The 19,626-nt window shown below is 40.8% G+C and overlaps 1 protein-coding gene across 1 annotated transcript in view; it reads left to right on the forward strand.

The window, feature by feature from the left end:
- ROR1 (receptor tyrosine kinase like orphan receptor 1) overlaps positions 1 to 19,626 on the forward strand; it is a 264,083-nt gene that overhangs the window by 216,333 nt on the left and 28,124 nt on the right. Inside the window, exons 8-10 of the mRNA XM_063105766.1 lie at positions 7,908 to 8,035; positions 9,729 to 10,046; positions 11,675 to 11,920. Coding sequence (XP_062961836.1) covers positions 7,908 to 8,035; positions 9,729 to 10,046; positions 11,675 to 11,920 — 692 coding nt within the window. The remainder of the gene's footprint in view (positions 1 to 7,907; positions 8,036 to 9,728; positions 10,047 to 11,674; positions 11,921 to 19,626) is intronic.

The following is a 19,626-nucleotide window of genomic DNA, read 5'->3' on the forward strand; positions in this document are numbered from 1 at the left end:
CACTTAGCAGAACTAAATGCACAGGAGATTGCATTTAGTGGCTGGGGTGGGGAAGTGGAGAAATCAACTATAAATTTCAGATTGTGAGATAACCTCTGGCTCCCTCTTTTGCTACCACCACCACCACACAGAAGTTACAATAAAAAGTGGGAGAGATTGAATTCACTTATTAAACATTTATTTATTACGTGTCAACAACTTGATACTTAATAGGCACTGTTCTAAGTACTGGGGACATAGCAGTGACCAAACCAAAGTTCCTGTCCCCATCAAGTATGTTTATAAACAGTAAATAATTAAATATATCAATACAGAGCCTGCCTGATGATACTAAGTGCAATGGGTAATAATCAAGCAAGGGCTAGGGGGATAGTGGCAGGGTATGACATGGAGCAGGGGGGCAGGAGAAGACCACGTTAGGACATTGCAAGGACTCTAGTTTTACTTAGCGTGAGAAGGGAAGCCTTTGGAAAGGTTTAAGCAGAGGTAGGACATGGCAAATCGGTGCATCATCACAAGTCAATCTTTATTTTTATGTGAATTTCTGCTTGTACAATTTTAAAAGTTTATAAGATTCTACGTTTGACATGGGCACCTCTGTATTGCCTTTTGAGGGTTGGGGTTGAGCATTGGGGGAGGCACTAAACTCACCATGCTTTTCATGGAGGTTACCAGTCTTTCATAACCACCATCAGCAGGAAAAATGGGAAACAAAGCTGAGATGCAGCAGAGAAGCAAGAACTGAGGATTGGGTTTCACCCCACTTCTGAGTAGTAAGATGAAATTAAAACCCTCCTAAGTAGTTCCTAAATTCCATTTACCATTCTTTCCACAACCTCCTTTTTATTCAATCCATGGCCAAAGACATAAAAGAAAAAAAAAAAATCAAAGCAATTCTAGTAGCATTTGTGGTAGAAAATCTGCCCAGATTGGTATGTGTGAATTTCATATTATTCTAAAGTCCCATTATTCTCAATGGGAAAATTTGGGGGGTAGTTTTAATGCTTGATATTTGGAGAACTACCAAAGCACATCCAAAGCATTTCTAATGAGAACTCGGGCCCTGAGCTCAGGTGCTCCAGGTCTCACCCATGCATTCCCAGCTGCAGCCTAACCTTATGCGCAAAGGAGACTGTAAGAGGAAAGTGAAAACATTCAAGGCATTCTTAAAAGGTAGGAGGCTACCCTACCACGAAAACCTCAGTAAGGTGACGATGGTAAAAATCACTCATTCTTTTTATTAGCAACCTTTCGTATTTTTACAAATACTATAGTAATGCAGCCCTATCATTTCAAATGTGTTTAAATAGAAATAAAATGTATTACACGCATAATTTTCCCTCAAATTACACTTGTGAGATACAAGCCTGGGTAATTCTGCTCCTTTTCCAAATGAAATGCAACCCTTGCGTTTCCAAACGTCGCTGTGAAGCAAAGCCAATACTTTCCCATTTCTAAGTTGGACACAGTAACTATTATGTGCTGCTCTGGAAACTATGACAGAACGTTATTCATCTGTTTGTTTTAATGGTTCATGGCCAAGAAAAAAAACTTTTAAAATTTGATTTAATTTTGTAAAGCAAAAAAAGTGGTGTGAGGCAGAGTGAGGGACTCTTTAGCTAAGGAAATAAATGTTAACAACTGTTAGTGTCCAGGTGCGGGAACTAGCACGTGATAGTTGACGCAGTCGCCTCGAAATTGCTCGTGCTTACAAAGGCATTCCAATGAAAGAAAAAGGGATATTAGGGTCAGCTGAATTCACAGCCTTATAGACTTAAGTCTTCTTTATGAGTCATCGCCCCTCTGGGTTGACATGTCTTGATGGGCTAACTTTGAAAACTGACCTTAAAGGTCAAGTATGTTAACACGTTACCCTCTTTGACACCCACTTTCAGATTGGTCTTTAGAAAACAGAGTTTGTGAAATAACCATGGGATGGCATATTTAACCTGTAGTCTCTTGACCACAGCCAGCCCGAGGCAAAGTCAGCTTTTGGTGCTACGGACAGTCCCCCATCCAGGTTGTTCACTTTCTCTCCTTCCCTCTGACCACCTCTTTCCATGTCTCTGCCTATACCTGTCCAGGTGCCCTTTTCCAAGGAACTTTGTTCCAAAGTGTGTGCAGTTAAAGCTGATAGGATTTAAGTGATGTTCCCTCCTCCTGGTTGGCAAATAATCAGGGATGCTTCCAGGCTTGAAGTCATCTTGGGAAGAGGAAGGATATATTGTGGATAGGTGGTAACTTTTCAGACCACATCCAATTATAATCTGTTCTTAAAGATTCTGTGTCTCTGATCTTCTATCTACATTGGAATAATTATATATTCTTTACTTGGATCCTTAGTATCCCCCTTTTTAATTAAAAGACAAGGCTGATTTTTACCTTTGAGAGAACCAATTGCATCTCCCAAAGGAGAACCCTGGCTCTGAGGTGGGAAGCTTCACACCCAGCCCAAGATTACTAGAGTCATTATATAGCTTTGCATTTAACAAGATCGGCTAATTGGTGGCCTGACTTACAGATTTTAAAAAGGGCTGCTTTTCATCCATTTATGGCCATGATAGTCTTTTGGGAAGGCACTGATAAGTTATTTTTGCTTAGGTGAAGAGAAATTGCTACTTGCACAAGAGAAAATAACTCTGGCTTTGCTAAATTGCTCACCTGTAGGGACAATGCAACTCTTTGAGCTGTGTGGTGGCTTTCTGTCAAAGGTTTTGGGGGCGGGCATCTTGATGTGATTTCATCTCCATGGCTTAAAACAGGGTCTATAAGAGGTACTGGGTGGGGTAAATTCAGAGATGTTGGGCTATTTAATTCACTACAATCTGTCCCTATGAGGCTGCTACACTGTGGGCTTGCAGAGCCACTTTCCCTGGCATTCCATTTGTAGAGCCATGAGGACAAAGAAACGTGCCGATATCATGTAAATTGTCATTGCTTATATCAGATTAGTCTGCTTAGAAGCAACTCACAAAGCTACCCCCTAAATCACTCCCCAACTCTGAGGCTTGAAATTCCAACCATCGGCCCTCTCCTGAGGTCAGTCTACCTTGGCCTTTGTGTATAAGTGAGGTCTTTTATTTTAATTGAGGTGAAATTCATATAACATAAAATTAACCATTTTAAAGTGAACAATTCAGTAATCAGTGCATTCACAATGTTGTACAACCACTACCTCTATCTAGTTCCAAAGCATTTTCATCATCCCAAAATAAATTTCCATACCCAGTTACTTCCTATTCCTCTCTCCTCCCAGCCCCTGGCAACCACCAGTCTGCTCTCTGTAGGTTTATTTATCCTGAATATTTCATATAAATGGAATTATACAGTATGTGGCTTTTTGTGTCCAGTTTATTTCACCTATCATGATGTTTTTTGGGTTCTTCCACATTGTGGCATGTTTTGGTACTTCATTCCTTTTTTATGGCTGAATAATATTCCATTGTATGGATCTACTGCCTTTCGTCTATCCATTCATCTGTTGGTGAACATTTGAATTGTTTCCACCTTTTGGCTATTGTGAATAGTGCCACTGTGAACATTTGTGTACAAGTACTGGTTTGAGTACCTGTTTTCAATTCTTTTGTTTAAGTGAGGTTTTACAGTTAGCAAAGTACCCCCACATTCATTCTTTTCCCACTAAGAAGAGGTATGCATTTTCACTCTTTATTACCCCAAAACTGAACTCTTTAGGGCCAAATTTTTCAACAAGAATCAGTTCAGCTGATTAAGTCTACTGGGTCTGCACATGCCCTCTAAATTCTGATGAGGAAGAAAACGGTTTCCAGTTTGGAGGGGGTTTCTGGTGTGGGCAAGGGTCCACATCAGCAGGCTAGCCTGGGACTGTCTCCATATCTGCCACAGTTTTGTTGATCAGGCAGTGGCAAGGTGGCCACTGAACAGAAAAATATAATATGGGATCGGAAATCTACAATGGTTTGATCCAGGCACTGAGAGTAGGGGGCGGTGAGTGACTAACTTTCCTGGCGGAGTTAGGAGCATCTGAATCTTACGGATCAGAAGCATCCACAGGGTGAAACAGGATGGAGGGCATTGCAGGCCTCAGGAAGAGCATGGCCAAGCCATGGAAGCATCTCTGCTTTGGGACTAGCAAGAACATCAGCATGGCTAGTATCATATGGTTCACAGGCTCAACTGGCAGGGAAGGAAGCTGCAGAAATTGGCAGGAACTGGATTATGAAGTCTCTGCAGAACAGTGTTTTCTCCCTCGCCCGCAGTGGTTCCTGGATGGATACTCTGACTGCTGCCGTGTTGTTTCCCGATCATTCACAGCGCTGCTTCGGTTCCTTCATCATCTCCCTGTCCCGGGAAGGGAGAGACCCTGCAGGACAAGGGCAAACTGCATTTACCTTTCCCAGTCCCATGGCAATGAATTTGGAACGTTATAGAGGCTGGCAACATGGTAGCTAGATTACCTTCATGAGAAACGTGAATTTCCGTCACAAAGCACCCCTGCTCCTTGACATCTCGGTGAGGTAGCTGGCACGTGCTGGGGCTGGCCTCTGTAATAAATGGCCAGATTCCATCCGCCCTTTCACAATGTACTTTTCTTCTCCAGAGAGTGCAGTCTCGGGCACGGTCACTGCAAGTGCCCTTACACTTTTGCTGCCTTGCTGTTTCATGTTTTTAATTTGCTGAGCCTGGAGTGAGGCAGGGAGACATCAATGATAAAAAGAAGTGTGAGCTGGAAAAAAACACAAAGCTGATTAATGCTGGAGGGATATTTGTACCCCTCCAGCCAAAGCCAGTAGGAAAAATGGAAAGGAACAAAAGGTGATTGTGACTTTATGGTTAAAAGAAAACCTTTCTGCCACCCAGCACACACCAAAGCTTCTTCACAGCAGAAAGCCTATAAGCAGTGCGAAAAATTCTATAACCAAACCATGAGAAAGGAAGCACTTCTTGTTGGCAAATCTAGCTCTTCTATGTGCTGTGTAACTCTGGACAAGTTCCTTACATTTACCCTCAGTTTTCTCATCTATAAAATGGGAATAATTACACCTTGACTTTCTTTATAAGATTGTTGTCAGGATTAAATGACTTAATATCTATTTTATAAGTATAAGAAACTTAGTGGTGCCTGGTACAGAATAAAGGCTCATTACCAAGTCTCTTATTTATGATTAGGCTGGTTTAATTAAGAGAAGTACTGAAAAACAGAACATAGTTACAGATTTAACAATACAGTATAGTGTCCTGAGCTTGAATTTTCAGTTTAAATCCTAGCTCTACTGGCTTTGTGAGTTTGAGCAAGTTACTTAATTTCCCTGAACTTAAGTTCCAACCCTCTGTAAAATAAAGATGATAATACCTCATCTGGAGCTGCTTGGAAAAAGATACCTCCAGAGTACCCAGAACAGAGCAGCAGACACTTAATACATGTTTGTTTTCTAGTGCTGTGGTTCTTGACCACATTTAGATCACCTGTGAGTTTTTTAAAAAGCATGAATACCTAAGTCTCATCCCCAGAGATTATGATTTAATAGGTCCAAGGTGGGGCCTGGGCACTGGCAGTTTCAAAAGCTTCCTGAGGTTATTCTTATAAGTAGCCAGGGCTGAGAACTACTCCCCAGCAGATGACATTATGTAGTGGGGGTTTTTTTTGTTTTTTGTTTTTCTATATCTGTCCCCATAGACTGGCCAAAATAGCAGGAATTCTGGGCATACTCGAAAATTCAATACACCTGTAGTTCTAAGCCCTTGATAAGAAATGTGCAGCCAAGGAATTGCATTCCATTTTCTCTGAAAAAAAGTATTCAAAGAGTCTTTTTAAGAGTCTTGAACTGGAAAGGTGGTAAGAAGTTTAGCCTAAGCCTCACACATAAAATATGGGAACTCCCAGTAGGTCAAGGATTTATATCTGGGGGTAATTCCAGGGTTTTGTCCTCCCAAGAGATATAAATTGAGGCCTTGAGAGTTTAACGTGGGGGAGGAAGAAGTGTTCTCATAATGACACCTTAAAAATCCAGGGCTCTGCTAATGCCTAGGGATAGAAAAGAATCATCTGTAATAGCAGGAGGGTGACATGGGGGTGTATTCTATTCTCTGTGCTTAGGTTTCCAAGCTCCAAGGCTAGGTCATCAAGAACCTTCTTTCTCTCCATAGGTTTATGGTATTAGTTACCCAATAAAAGTTGGGTTAATTTTACAACCCAAGTAAAATTTAAGCCAAAAAGGCTTCAGCATTACTCTAGGATTTATGAAAGTAAACACGTGGAGTGCTTGCAGGATTGTGCACATTAAAATTTCAATGTCTTTATGTCAGGTATATGATATATTCATTTGTATGTGTACTTAAAGGTTAAGATTTTAAGAGCTTTGCAATACAAACTATTTTTAGGACTAAACTGAAAGTCTATTCCCCCATATCCACCTTCAAAATGTCTATTTTAGTGGATGGGGAATAGAAAGCAACAGAAAATTAGTGTCCTACCAGATATTTTTTTCCACTTGGTTTGCTGCTATACTGGGCTTCCTAGACTCCTACACTGAGTCCCCAATTGGGGAAGTCTAGCTCCAAAGCACTGACCACGGTTCACTTTACAAAGTGGGAGCTTAGTAAATAACTTTCTTTTAAGTGTTCTCTTTGGTAATTGTAAATACTTTAATCATAATCATATGTTATCCCTACAATTTAAAAAAGCTTTTACATTATTTGATGGAATCATGATGACTTTCACTTACAGGGTACAGAGGTCAGTTATTATCTCCATCTTATAGATAAGTAAACTATAGCTTAGAGGGCTCAGACAGCTTGCCTAAGCATACCCAGGAAGAGAATTTTGTTCTCCTGACTTTTGCTCTAAGGTATTTTAACTTAGAAGAAACCAAAGAGGAAAAGATGATATTTTGTTGAGATAATGTATTGATTTGCAGCCAGGTTAGCCGAGGAGGAGCACCCAGGTTAGAGGTCAGCCCAGAAACGTGGCAGGCAGCCTTTGGTTTAGCTACGATCTGCCTTTGAGAAACAGCTGGATTTTCCATAATCCGGTGTCTTGTGCATGTTGTAGGCCCTTGGGGGAGGTTATGGCCTCTGTCCTTTCAAGTTGAACCTACCATCTGGGGTTCTAACCTCCAGCCTTAGATCTCCAGTCCTATCACTTGCCACACTGTCACTAATCATGTCATTTTCTGGTGTCAGTCTCTTCAACATAAAATCTATTTCCTTCCCCTTTTTAAAACTATTATGATTTTGAGGCAGCAAAATTTTAATAAGACTATTTTTAAAAATTTTAGGGGACCCTGAAAGCAAGATTTCCATTGATATTTTCTCTAGATTTCCCTGGATTTGGTGACTCATTTTGAATTATCCAGTCCATGGTGTGCCGTGGCCCTCTGCCTGGTGGAGATAAAGGGTCTTAAGCAGTGAGGAGCCACAGAGCTGGCCTGCCCTCTGGCTTCTTTCTGGCTGCACCCAGCTTCTTACCCCACGGATCCCCCTAATTGACATGTCAGTTGGAGTGGACCATGTGGCTAATGCGCCCACGCCTTTGTAACAAATGAAGCAGAAATAATCTGTGCTTAAAAAACAAAAAAATACTTTAGAACATGTGCCCAGATTTCCAACTCATTTCCTCTTTCCTCTTAAAACTACATCATCTTCCAGCCCACCACCAGCTGCGAAAATAAAAGCATTTTCTCCCATTTTTAAGGATGATTTTGTGCTTCAGGATGATTTGCTGGGGGTGTAGGAAACTTGACCAACGTGATCAACAGATGTTTTAAGTGATGTTTTAAGAAAGGAGCAAAAGCCCGATTCCTTAGCCCAGTCTTTAGGATGTTGTGCCCAACTGCACCCCCTAGTGACTATTGAGGGCATCGCACAGTTAAGACTACTGTATGTATGTACAAGGGGTGCATCAGCTCATGTCTATGCTTTGTTTTTAGTGATGAGTATGAAGAAGACGGGTTCTGTCAGCCATACAGAGGGATTGCATGTGCAAGATTTATTGGCAACCGCACCGTCTATATGGAGTCTTTGCACATGCAAGGGGAAATAGAAAATCAGATCACAGGTAGGTAACATTGATGAAATTATATTCATCCCTTGAGTAACTATTATTCTCACCAAAAGTTTTATTGAACCCCTCTCTTGAAAAAGGATTAGGCTAGGCATGGGGGTTGGGAGCAGGACCATAAAGAAACATGAGACATGATCTCTATGCTCTGGAATTTACATTAAAATAATTTATTGAAGGTTGCTCTTAGAGGAAAAGGAAGCTTTGAGAAGTCTCACATTCATTCAAACACTCCATAAATATTATTGAGTGCTTTCAGCATACCAGGAACTGCGCTGGGCACTGGGGATATGAATGATACAGTAAGTAAGCCAGGTATGTCTCTGCCCTCACAGAGCTTACTGTTTGGAAGCAATACGTTTCAGGCTGAAAGGGCATGAATTTAGACTCTAGAATTCTGGGACACTAATCCCAGAACTATCATTACAACGACTTTGGAGAAACTGCTTAACCTCCATGAAAATCTCTTCATCTATGAAATGAGCAATGAGGCAAGATGACCGTAAGTCTCTTCCTGCTCTAGCTTTCAGTATCTTACCCTTCGTTTTTCTTAATTGAAAGCATCCTTTTGATGGAAAATCTAATAGTGAAGCACTTTCTAGCACACATGAGTTAGGGTAGTGTAAGCCACCTTCTATGGTTTTGCACACATACTCTGGTGGCTGTAGCAGCCTTGGGCCCCTTCTATTAGAGTAGTTATTATTATACCTCTGTGCAATCCATTAAAATCACTTTCATGAGATTCCAATAAGGTTGCCAGATTTAGCAAATAAAAATACAGGACACATTTGCATTTCAAATGTAACTGTCGTCGTGTAGTATCTGGCAACTCTAGGATTTAAGAGATGCAAGAACAAACCCAAGGCAGGAATATAAAACAGCAAAAGATCCAGAACAATGATCTATAAGGAATTTGAAGGAACTGAGAGGAGGCCAAAGGAGCTATTTAACCAAGAGAAGCAACTGCAGGCAGACGTAGTTGCCACTTGCTGAAGCTGCCTTATGAGGTATAAGCTCCTTATCAATAGAGGTATTCAAAAGTAGGTTGGTGCTCTTTTGGGAAATCAATATCCTATGCAGTAAGAGATTAAGCTAAGGGACCACTAATATTCTATGATACACAGTGGAGCAACTGAATTGTGCTTTTTGAAAACTTTCAAATGAGTTGCCTCATTTTCAGAAGATGGAGTAGAAAATATTCAAGCCACAAAGAAATTAAGCAAGTTAACCAAAGTCATTCAGCAACTCTTGCCATCCAGCAAAACACAAAACTAAATCCAGTGCTCAGGCTCAGCCACGGCATAAAGCAAGCTCTGTCCTGCAGCTGTCAAATGTTTTAGAAGCCTCACAAAACTAATAAAAAGTTCTGGATGAAACACAAAGTGCTATTGCTTTGTAGTGAAAAATGAAAAATATATTGTACTTTAACCTAATTAATTCTTTTTATTAGGAAACGGTACATATGTAATTTAATCCTATTCTTTTTTAAACTTTGTCGTCAAAATGATTTTTTCAAGCCAGTGAAAGTAAGCTGGTTAGACATCTGAAACAAATCTCCTTCTCTTGGCCTTGTATGTATCAGCACAGCAGATTCCTCCCAATATGTGTTTATATCTGATATCTGTTGTCTAGATAACTGGAGAAGATAATCCCTGGCCTCTGGGAGTTAATAATTGTGTTTGTTTTTCAGCTGCCTTCACCATGATCGGCACCTCCAGCCACTTATCCGATAAGTGTTCTCAGTTTGCCATTCCTTCCCTGTGTCACTACGCCTTCCCATACTGTGACGAAACCTCATCTGTTCCAAAGCCCCGCGACTTGTGTCGTGATGAATGTGAAATCCTGGAAAATGTCCTGTGTCAAACAGAGTACATTTTTGCAAGATCGAATCCCATGATTCTGATGAGGCTGAAACTGCCCAACTGTGAAGATCTCCCCCAGCCAGAGAGCCCAGAAGCCGCAAACTGTATCCGGATCGGAATTCCCATGGCAGATCCTATCAATAAAAGTAAGTGGTAGCCCCTGACCTTCTGTGCTGCCCTGAGGGCCAGCAACCCCAGGGCACAGTGAAAACTGGACTTTGACCCACAGTAATTATTCACATTGGTAATCAAATTACCTTCCAATGGGCTAAATACCATGCCTGAGCATTCAGTAGAGAATTAGTCATAGTTGCCTTCAAGAAGCTTTACGAAGACAATAATTTTAAAATACGGGGGCTGGTTTCTCAATAACTTAAACTTAGAATTGCCATATGACCCAGCAATTCCACTCCTGAGTATATAATCAAAAGAATTGAAGCACGTGTTCAAACAAAAACTCGTATGAGAATGTTCATAACAGCACTGTTCACAGTAGCCAAAAGACGGAAATGACTGAAATGTCCATCACTGGATGAGTGGATAAACAAATCATGGTATAGCCACATAATGAAATATTATTTATCCATAAAAAGAAGTGAAATACACATACATGCCACTACCTGGATGAACTTTGAAATATTATACTAAGCGAAAGAAGCCAGACACTGTTGTACGATTCCATTTATATGAATTATCCAGAATAGACAAATCCATAGAGACAGAAAGCAGATTGGTGGTTGCCGGGGGCAGGGGTAGTGGAGAGTGACTGCTTAATGGAGGTGGGGCTTCCTTCTGGGTGCTTTAAATGTCCCAGAACCTAATAGTAGTAAGGATTGCACAACATTATGAATGAATAAAATGCACGAATGGTGAATTTTATGTTATGTGTATTATACCACAATTTTAAAATATATATATGTACATATATATACAGAGTCTGGCTTCATCCTCTCTCCTCTCACCACCACCAAGCAAAAGACTATTCCTCTGTACATCTCCCTTTTATCTAGAGCTAAACTCACTGGTAAGTTTTAGTTTCCTTTTGGTAGTTAATACTATTTTATTAGTTATACAAATTAATGCATCTGAAATGCTTAGAATGGCACTTAGCACATAGTAAGTGCTCAATAACATCATTATTACTATTATTACTCTTATCATTACTCCTCCAAACCCAAATTTATTTCAACTCAATGGAAATTGCAGTGTTTCCAAGTTACAGACCCTGTGGTCACCTAGGAGGGCTACTAACTTGACAGGGCCTGCTTCTCAAGGGTGCCCACTCCATCAGCACAGTTCTGTTAGCCCTAACTCCTATTAGCAGCCCAGAATGCACTGCCCCTAATAAACATTTTCTGGGAATAACCAACTGGATTCTTTATCACATGAAGTGTGTCTAAAGCCATCAGTCAGAATGGAAGGGAAAGTTGGGCTTGAACTTTCCTTGAACCATTCACTTGGAAGTTACTGTTGTGCCCCCAGGCCCTGCCCCAGTTCTGATTTCTTCTGTGTTCAATATTGAGAATACTTGTGGGAAACTGTTTTTATTCCTGAAGCATTAAGCTTTAAATCCTCCTAGGAATATAACTGCAAGGCAGGTCTTGGGACCAAGCCCAATAAGCAGGGCGACTGCCCTGCATGGCCCCTGACCAGCAGGGAAGCCTTGGCCACAAAGTTAATTGCATGCCCTCTCCTGCAAAAATTGCTGGCTGGGAGCTCCAGCATCTCCCCTGTTTCTCTCTAACAGTTTGGGCTTTCTTTTTGTGTTTCTTAGATCACAAATGCTATAACAGCACGGGTGTGGACTACCGGGGAACCGTCAGTGTGACCAAATCAGGGCGCCAGTGCCAACCATGGAATTCCCAGTACCCCCACACGCACACCTTCACCGCCCTCCGTTTCCCAGAGCTGAATGGAGGCCACTCCTACTGCCGCAATCCAGGGAATCAGAAGGAAGCTCCCTGGTGCTTTACCTTGGATGAAAACTTTAAGTCTGACCTGTGTGACATCCCAGCATGCGGTAAATAGAAGTCATTGCCCTAATGTATTCAGTCACCTTTAAAAGATTCTCACTCCACTCCCCTTCACTTAGGAGAATCCCATAAGGGGGGAAAAGGAGACTGATAATGTTTGCTTGATCTCAAACCATTTCTAGGGTAGATAAACCTTGCTATTTCTACATAAAACACCTTGTAAGGTAACCAAAACACACTCAAGAGTAAACTGCTTTTATACCTGCAGCCATTGGCTAGTGGATGTAACAGGATTCCAGCTCTCCAGAGGCACAGGTGAGACAGCTTATCACAGTCATTCCTATAGAGAAAAAAGTGACCCACAGTGTCCAAGTGTACCTTTTTAGCACAACAGGTATACTGGCAGCAGAAAGAGAACTGTTTTCTGTGTGTCCTTGAGAACACCCACAAGGCAGGATGAATCTACAACCATAACTCAATCATCCAGGGCAATCTGTGAATAAACTGTGTCCTTTGTCTCACCTGTTAATACTGCAGAAAAAGTGTATAGTGTCTAGAAAGAAAATGGAATTCCTGAGTCAGTTTGTTCCTTTTTCTAGAAAATGTTTAGAGGGTAGGAGAAAGAGAATGGAAATGATGGTGAAACCTGGAGTTTGGAACTAGTTTGGAGCAGATTGGTCTTCCTGATCCTCATTCTCATAGGAAATGTTGAGTGGGTTTCCCAGGCATAGTGGGAGAGTCAGGATATCGCTGCTGGAAAAGCCACAGCAAGAGCTTACAGGGTAGGCGCCAAACAAGCAATGTCATAGGACACTCAAATGACACAAGTCAAGGTGAGCTGGGTCTTTAACCAAGACTTTCACTCAACAGTAGTTGCTGGGTACCTACTACATGCCAGGTACTCACTCATCCAGCCATGGGGATATGGCAGGGACCCTCAGGTAGGAGGAGGCCTAACACACCCAAGAAGGAGTGTCTGGCTCTGCTAAGGCCTGTAATCCTCACAACGCCAATTGTCTAGCTCTTAATCCTGTTTGTGATGCCAATTGTAAAGCTAGGCGACCACGACTATGCCAGTTGTGGTGCTCTTTTACCTACTGGTAATCCTGCACTGACTGGGCCAATTGTCGGGCTAGGGCTGGGTCTGGAGCTCACAGGCCCCTCAAGCCCGTTCACAGACTGGGGCACAAACCCTTCACATGCTAGGCTGGGTCCCCAGACCCCTTCACACAGGTCTATGAGCTAGGTAACCGGCAAACAGGTCCTTGGAGCCATAGGTTGGAAAGCATGGCTGCGCCAGGTGGATGCCCGAGGCTGACATCTGCCTGCCTGCTTCACTAAAACTCTCTCTCTCTCTCTCTCTCTCTCTCTGAAGAACACAAGAGTAGCAACAAAAACTAAAAAGCTACATTGGCACCCATGCACACTAACTCCACACACACACACTCACACACACACACACACACACACACACACACACACACACACACACACAATTTGCTTACAAAGGATGCTGAATCACACCCAACTGGACCGGAGTTGAGGGCCCTGACCAAACTATTCTATTTTCCCAACAAGGAGCAAGAAGCCATGGATACTGCAGCAGAAGAAGCAACAGGGAGAGTAGCAGGTTAGGTTAGAAAAGTAACAGGACCTAATCATGTAGCACCTGTAGGCCATTGTAGGACTTCAGCTTTTACCCTAAGTGGGTTGGGAAAGCAGTAGAGTGTTGTGAACAGAAGGACTTAAATTTTTAAAGGATCACTTCAGTGACTGGGCTGAGACTTGACTGTAGGAAGGACTCAAGAGCATCAGCAAGGAGGCCAGTTGGGAAGCTACTGCGGTAACATGGGGAGAGATAAGGTGGCCCTGACAGAAGGAGGAGTGGAGGAGGTAGTGAGTGACATGTGGGCAAATTCTGGATATATTTTGACATTGGAGATAATAGGGATCACTGATGGATCAGATGTGGGATACAAAAGAAGGAAGGACTCATGAATGACTCCAGAGCTTTTGGATGGGATTGCCTTTTACTGAGATGGCAACAACTGCAGCAGGAGCAAGGTTGGTAGGAGCTGGAATGTGGAGTTTGTTTTTGTTCATGCTGAGTTTGAAATACCTTTTAGAAATCCACAGAGAGATACTGAGGAGGCTGTTGGATATGAGAGACGAGTTCAGGGTCAAAGTCTGGGAAGAGATACACATTTGGGTAATACCAGCATATAGATGGCATTTGAGGCCGGGAGACTTGACAGGAAGCCAGGCTTGAAAAGGTGCACCCAGCTCTGAAGTGAAAAGGAACGTATCTTGTTGCGAGAGAAGGAAGTCATAGTTAAAGACAACTAGAACCGGCTTTAGACTGTGTGGTCAGTATCAGCAGCTTCTAGGCCTAATGTAACCACTACTTGATTGAGTGGCTACTATATGCCAGATCCTATACGAAATGCCTCGCCTCTGTCACCTCATTTAATCTTCATATCCAGCCTCTATCATCTCCATTTTGTGCAGAAGGAAATTGAGATTCAGTAAGAATTAAACAATCTCCCCAAGGAAACCCAGCTATTAGTGGCTGAATCATGTTTAGAACTTGGGCCAGCCTGATTCCCAAACTGTTGGCCCTTTCCACTAAGCAAAACTGCCTCTTCTAAGAGAAAGCAAAATAAATCTGTTTAAAAGCAGCAACAGTTAAACAATAAATGTATAGTTCATAGGAGAAACAGTTTATCACAGTAGTTAAAGGCATGGATTCTCACGTTTAAGTGCCTGGATTTGAATCTCAGTTCTTCCATGAAATAGCTGTGTGTTCTTAGCCAAGTTGCTAATCTCATTTTTTTTTCATCAGTAAAATGGAGATAATAATGATATACACCTAGGGTTTATCGTGAGAATAAATGAGTTAACTGAAAAACCCTATGATGTCTGAACACAGTAAATGTTTAATAAATATTAGCTATTATTATTATTATATAATCAATATGTAAAGAGAAATCTATTATAATTATTATGTCCTCGACATAGGTAGAAGAATGCTTGCTCTTAGGTTAACAAATATTGTTTGAGAGCCCACTATGAAGTAGGGAGGTTAAAAGAGGAATAAAATATAATTCATTCTTTTGAGCTATGTCAATTACCATGTAGTCTGTATGCATGATACAGTAGAACTTAGTACAAATGTTAAGTAACAAAGAGGAGGGACAGCTAAAGCATACTAAAGAGATCTATAAGAAACGGTAGTAAAAATATTTTTAATATTTTTAAATTAATAAATTACTATAATTAAGAGCCCTTAGTGATGAAAATTTGAGAAACTGTAATTTTACAATTTCATTCTCACATGTTACCTGTTATCATAGTGTCTTTTCTTGCAAAATGGTTTTGCGGATGGTTGAACATGCTGAGTTTGAGAAAGATGAGCACACTGTTTTTGTGCTGCTGGGCTTTAAAACACCTTCATACACAGGATAAAGAACAAATTCTGAAGTAAACTCTTGCAAAGCCACCATTGATAACTTCAAAGCAAATTTTTCTGTATTTTTTAAATGGTTTACACTTATGCCTTTTTGCCACATGCTATATTCAATATTAATAGGAAAGGAATAAAAACAAAATGTGGATTTACAATCGTTTGCTTAGTTGTCCCCACCCCTTCTCCTCAATCTTGGCATCTTCAAGAGAGCCAAGGAAAAAAGCGGCACTTCCTGAGTAGCTTCCACACACCAGCACAGTGCGAGGGCTTTTCACATGCTTTATTTCTGCTCATCCTCATGCTGGGACAGGTACTGTAGTATTAACCCTATTTCTGCTGGTAAAGAAGCTGAGGCTCAAAAAGCCCCAAGGTCACCCAGCTAGTAGACAGCAGGTGTGTCAGATTCCAAGGTCATCTTCTTGCTACTCTACTGTGCTGTTTCAGGATACAGATGTGTTTTTAAGGAGACCGCATGAATTGTTTTAAGGAAGAAATGCATTGTTTACTCTGGGTAAACACCACTGTCCTGTAAATGACTTCTGATCCTTAATTTCCAACTAATGCCCATCAGAAGTAGGGAGGTAATTTGCCCATTAGCTGGAAGATATGTTGATAATCTGATTTAAGGACTCAAACTCTATAACAAATGGTTTAAGTAAAGACTATAAATTATATCTGAAAAGTATTGGTTTTCATTTCAATGGCCTTTCTGAAGCATTCAGACCAAACACATGCTCTGAAAGATGAAAGAAACATTTAAAAGGTCTTTTAGACTGTGTAGAAAGGGAGAGATGATTTACATCTATAGAATACCTACTATGTGCCTGCATGATGCTTGGTGCTGTACATATTCATCTCCATTTAAATCTCATAACCACTTTAGTTCAGAAGGGCTAAAGGACTTATCTAAATCACACAGCCAAACACTGATGGAGTTGGACCTTGAATCTTCATCTGTCTGCATACAGCTCTGCTACCAGATATTCTGCTCTCTCTCATTTAAAGGCTTTTCAGAAATGAATACAAAAACGACAATAGGCCCAAACTCTGGGTTCCACATTATTAAACAATGCTGATTCAGCATAATTATACAATGCTGATTCAGCATAATTAAACAATGCTGATTCAGCATTATTAAACAATGCTGATTCCCATTATTTGATATGACACGAAGAAATGTTCCCTTGCTGTTGAAAAAATCTATCATAGTATCACTCAGTATATTAGCATAGTATTCATCAGTACAGTGGTGCTGGAAACCCTCACAATATCAATCTGCAGAGGACACAGTTAAAATGCTGAGGATTGGTTAAGTTTTATTATATGAGAGATAAATTTAGATAAAAGTAAAATGTAGAGATGACAAGGCAGTTTTCACCACTTAGAATTTAAAAAATAATAATAATCATTTCATTTTGAAAGAAAACAGTTCCTCTCGAATTCTTTAAGCCAAGCCACAAATACATCCATTAAAGGAAGAGGGAATCCTTGACATGTGATCAATACAAAGCTGCTGAGAGGCCAGTGGTTCCCCAGTGTAAGAATCTGAGATGACAGCAGGTCAGCACCAGCTGTTGTCTGAGGCAAGGCTTCTAATAAAACCCCTCAACAACCCACCTCTAACAAAATAATCATGGAATTCTACATTTATAACTTCTTTAGAGCACTTGATTTTGTTTCTGTTTATCCTCACAAAACCATGAAAGATAAAGTAGGAAATTCCAGCACTATTTTTTCCATATGAGAAACCCAAGGCCCAGACAAGTGATAGGGTTTACCTGAAGTCACAAATTAGTTAATAGAAATCAGGTCTCCTAGCTCTAGGACCACTGCTCTTTGTTCTACCCTGCACCAGTAGTTCTCAACCAGGGCAATCTTGCCTTTCAGGGAACATTTGGCAATGTCAAGATATTTTGGTTATCACAAGTGGGTGGGGTTGGGAAACACTACTGGCACCGATTGGGTAGAGACCATGGTTGCTGCTAAACACCCAGCAATGCCCCAAACAGCCCACACAAAGAATTATCTAGCCCAAAATGTCAAGAGTGGCAGGGATGAGGAACTCTTTTCTACATTCTACCATTATATACTATAAAATAACAATAATATTAAACTGTAATTACCATTTATTATGTACTTACAATGAGCCAAACACTGCTAAGAGATTTTTATGCATTACCTCATATATAAATAGTTCTATACCCCTATGAAAAGGGTTTTATTACACCAGAGAAAGAAAATTGAGACTTAGAGAGGTTAAGTAATTTGTCTAAGGTCACATGGTTAATAAGAAGTGGACCCAGGACTCAAACCTATAGCCAGCCTATTAAACTCTATGATTTACATATATATGTGACTGTGTATGTGTTTGTGTGTATGGAGACAGATGATAGATATAGATAGATGAGTATTAAGAATAACTTTTCATCTTACAATCAGTGGGTTGTAAACTAGTGGGGCACATTTGAAATGAGTCCTTTCCCTCCTTCATCACAAATAGGGTGAAGTCTCATGGGAATGTTTCTGCATTCTTTAGCTAAGTAAAAATTAAGGAGATTTCAAATCTCCATGGGGTTTCTTATTTTCCTACTGAAAACTTTTGTTTTAGTCTCAACTAAGTAAGACTAAAAGAAATATAGCCCGAATTAAATAGAAAATGTGAATATTTGTTGTACTTTCTAGAATAAAGGCACTTGAGAATAGTCTGCTGCAGATAGTTTTATCTGTGAACTTTCACTCTAGAATAGAACATAGCATGAGGTACATATATAGCCAAATATGGCTGCTGCGAATTCTGGGAATTGGCTCAGCTAGAACTGTGTGCATATCCCCAGAAAGTGCTTGGAGGAAGTGAGAGAAAAGAACAAAAGATAATTTGGGTAAGACCTGACCTTTCATCATCCCTGTCTTTTCTTTCGTGTCCCAAGCATCTAACAATTAGAACGTTTAATTATCTATATATTCACTCACTGAAATGCTGAGCTTCTATGTTTCAGACCTGTGAACAAGCTAGATCAGATCATGCTCTGTGTAGCTTACAGTCTCATGAAAGAATCAGATGGAAAAAATATGAATCCCATTAAGTGCTGTCATATAGCTCCCAGTATTTATATCTGCTATTATATTCTTTGCATTTTAATGACGATGCTGCTCGTTGAATACTGTGCTAAGTTCTTTACACCACCAGCTGGCCTACGACTTAGGTGAGCTCAATAAAATGTGTTGAATTAATTTAGTCCTCACAATAACCACAAGTTAAAAGTGTCTTCCTCATTTTTACTGATGGAGAAGCTGAGGCAGTGTTGTTTTTACTAAAGCCAAGATTTGAACCAGAGCCATAGAACTCCAGATCCATTCCTTTGTCTACCATGCCATAACTGCTTAAAGAACAAATTCTAGATTATTTCAGAGGAAGAAACATTCCTTTATCATTTTCTCTTTCCCTTTGATTATTATAAACTTTCTGGGACTTGGGAATGCTGTCCATTGGTTTAATTATCTGTAGCTCCAGGGATACAGGAATAGGGCTCCCCCAGCCACAAAGACATCCACTCTGAGAGACCCCAGGGTGCTCCACCTAGACTCAGCCCTGATAGGACTAGCTCCCTGAGCAGCTCCACCCAGGTCTCATGGTGTTTGCCCTTTTTGCATTAAGTCCTGGCAGCCCCTGGTCTCCAGTCCTCAGAGCTGGCCATCTTCGCTGAGATCCTTCTGCAAAGTTTCAGGCACTGTGCTTTCATGTCCAGTCACTGTGGCCACCTTCCGAGTCAAATACCTTGGGTTGGGTGAAAATTAAATTGAAAAAGAAATGTTTTGCCTATGATCTTTCCAACTGGCATCTAGACCCACTTCCCAGGTTCACCATTTCACTGTAGCCATTATTATTGCTTTTCTTCACAGCTCTTGGGGTGGATGGGTGGGAAAGGTCAGTTTCTCTGAAAGCATCTTTTGCAGTGATCTCACTATTTTGCTTTGGTTGTGTTCTACCACACGATTTATGTTCCTTCTCCCTCTCCCACTAATTGAGATCCTCCATTTGTTTCTTTCTTGATTGTATGGGGAGGCAGAATCCTGATTATATTGTTTTTTTTACATTCAAACCTTGGCCCTTTATTTTACTCTGGGTATGTCCTGGGGCCATGTTTCTTCCCCTAGCCATGCCAGCATGTCTGTTTCTCCTCCAAGTAAAGGCTTCTCCCTCTACCAAAGAACCAGAACCTCCAAGCAGTGGTAATTGTTTTTACTCCTAAACCAGCTTCACTGAAGAGTACCCACTGATAAGAAAAT

Source organism: Cynocephalus volans, chromosome 8 (assembly GCF_027409185.1).
Source record: "Cynocephalus volans isolate mCynVol1 chromosome 8, mCynVol1.pri, whole genome shotgun sequence".
In the NCBI taxonomy this organism is placed as follows: domain Eukaryota; kingdom Metazoa; phylum Chordata; class Mammalia; order Dermoptera; family Cynocephalidae; genus Cynocephalus; species Cynocephalus volans.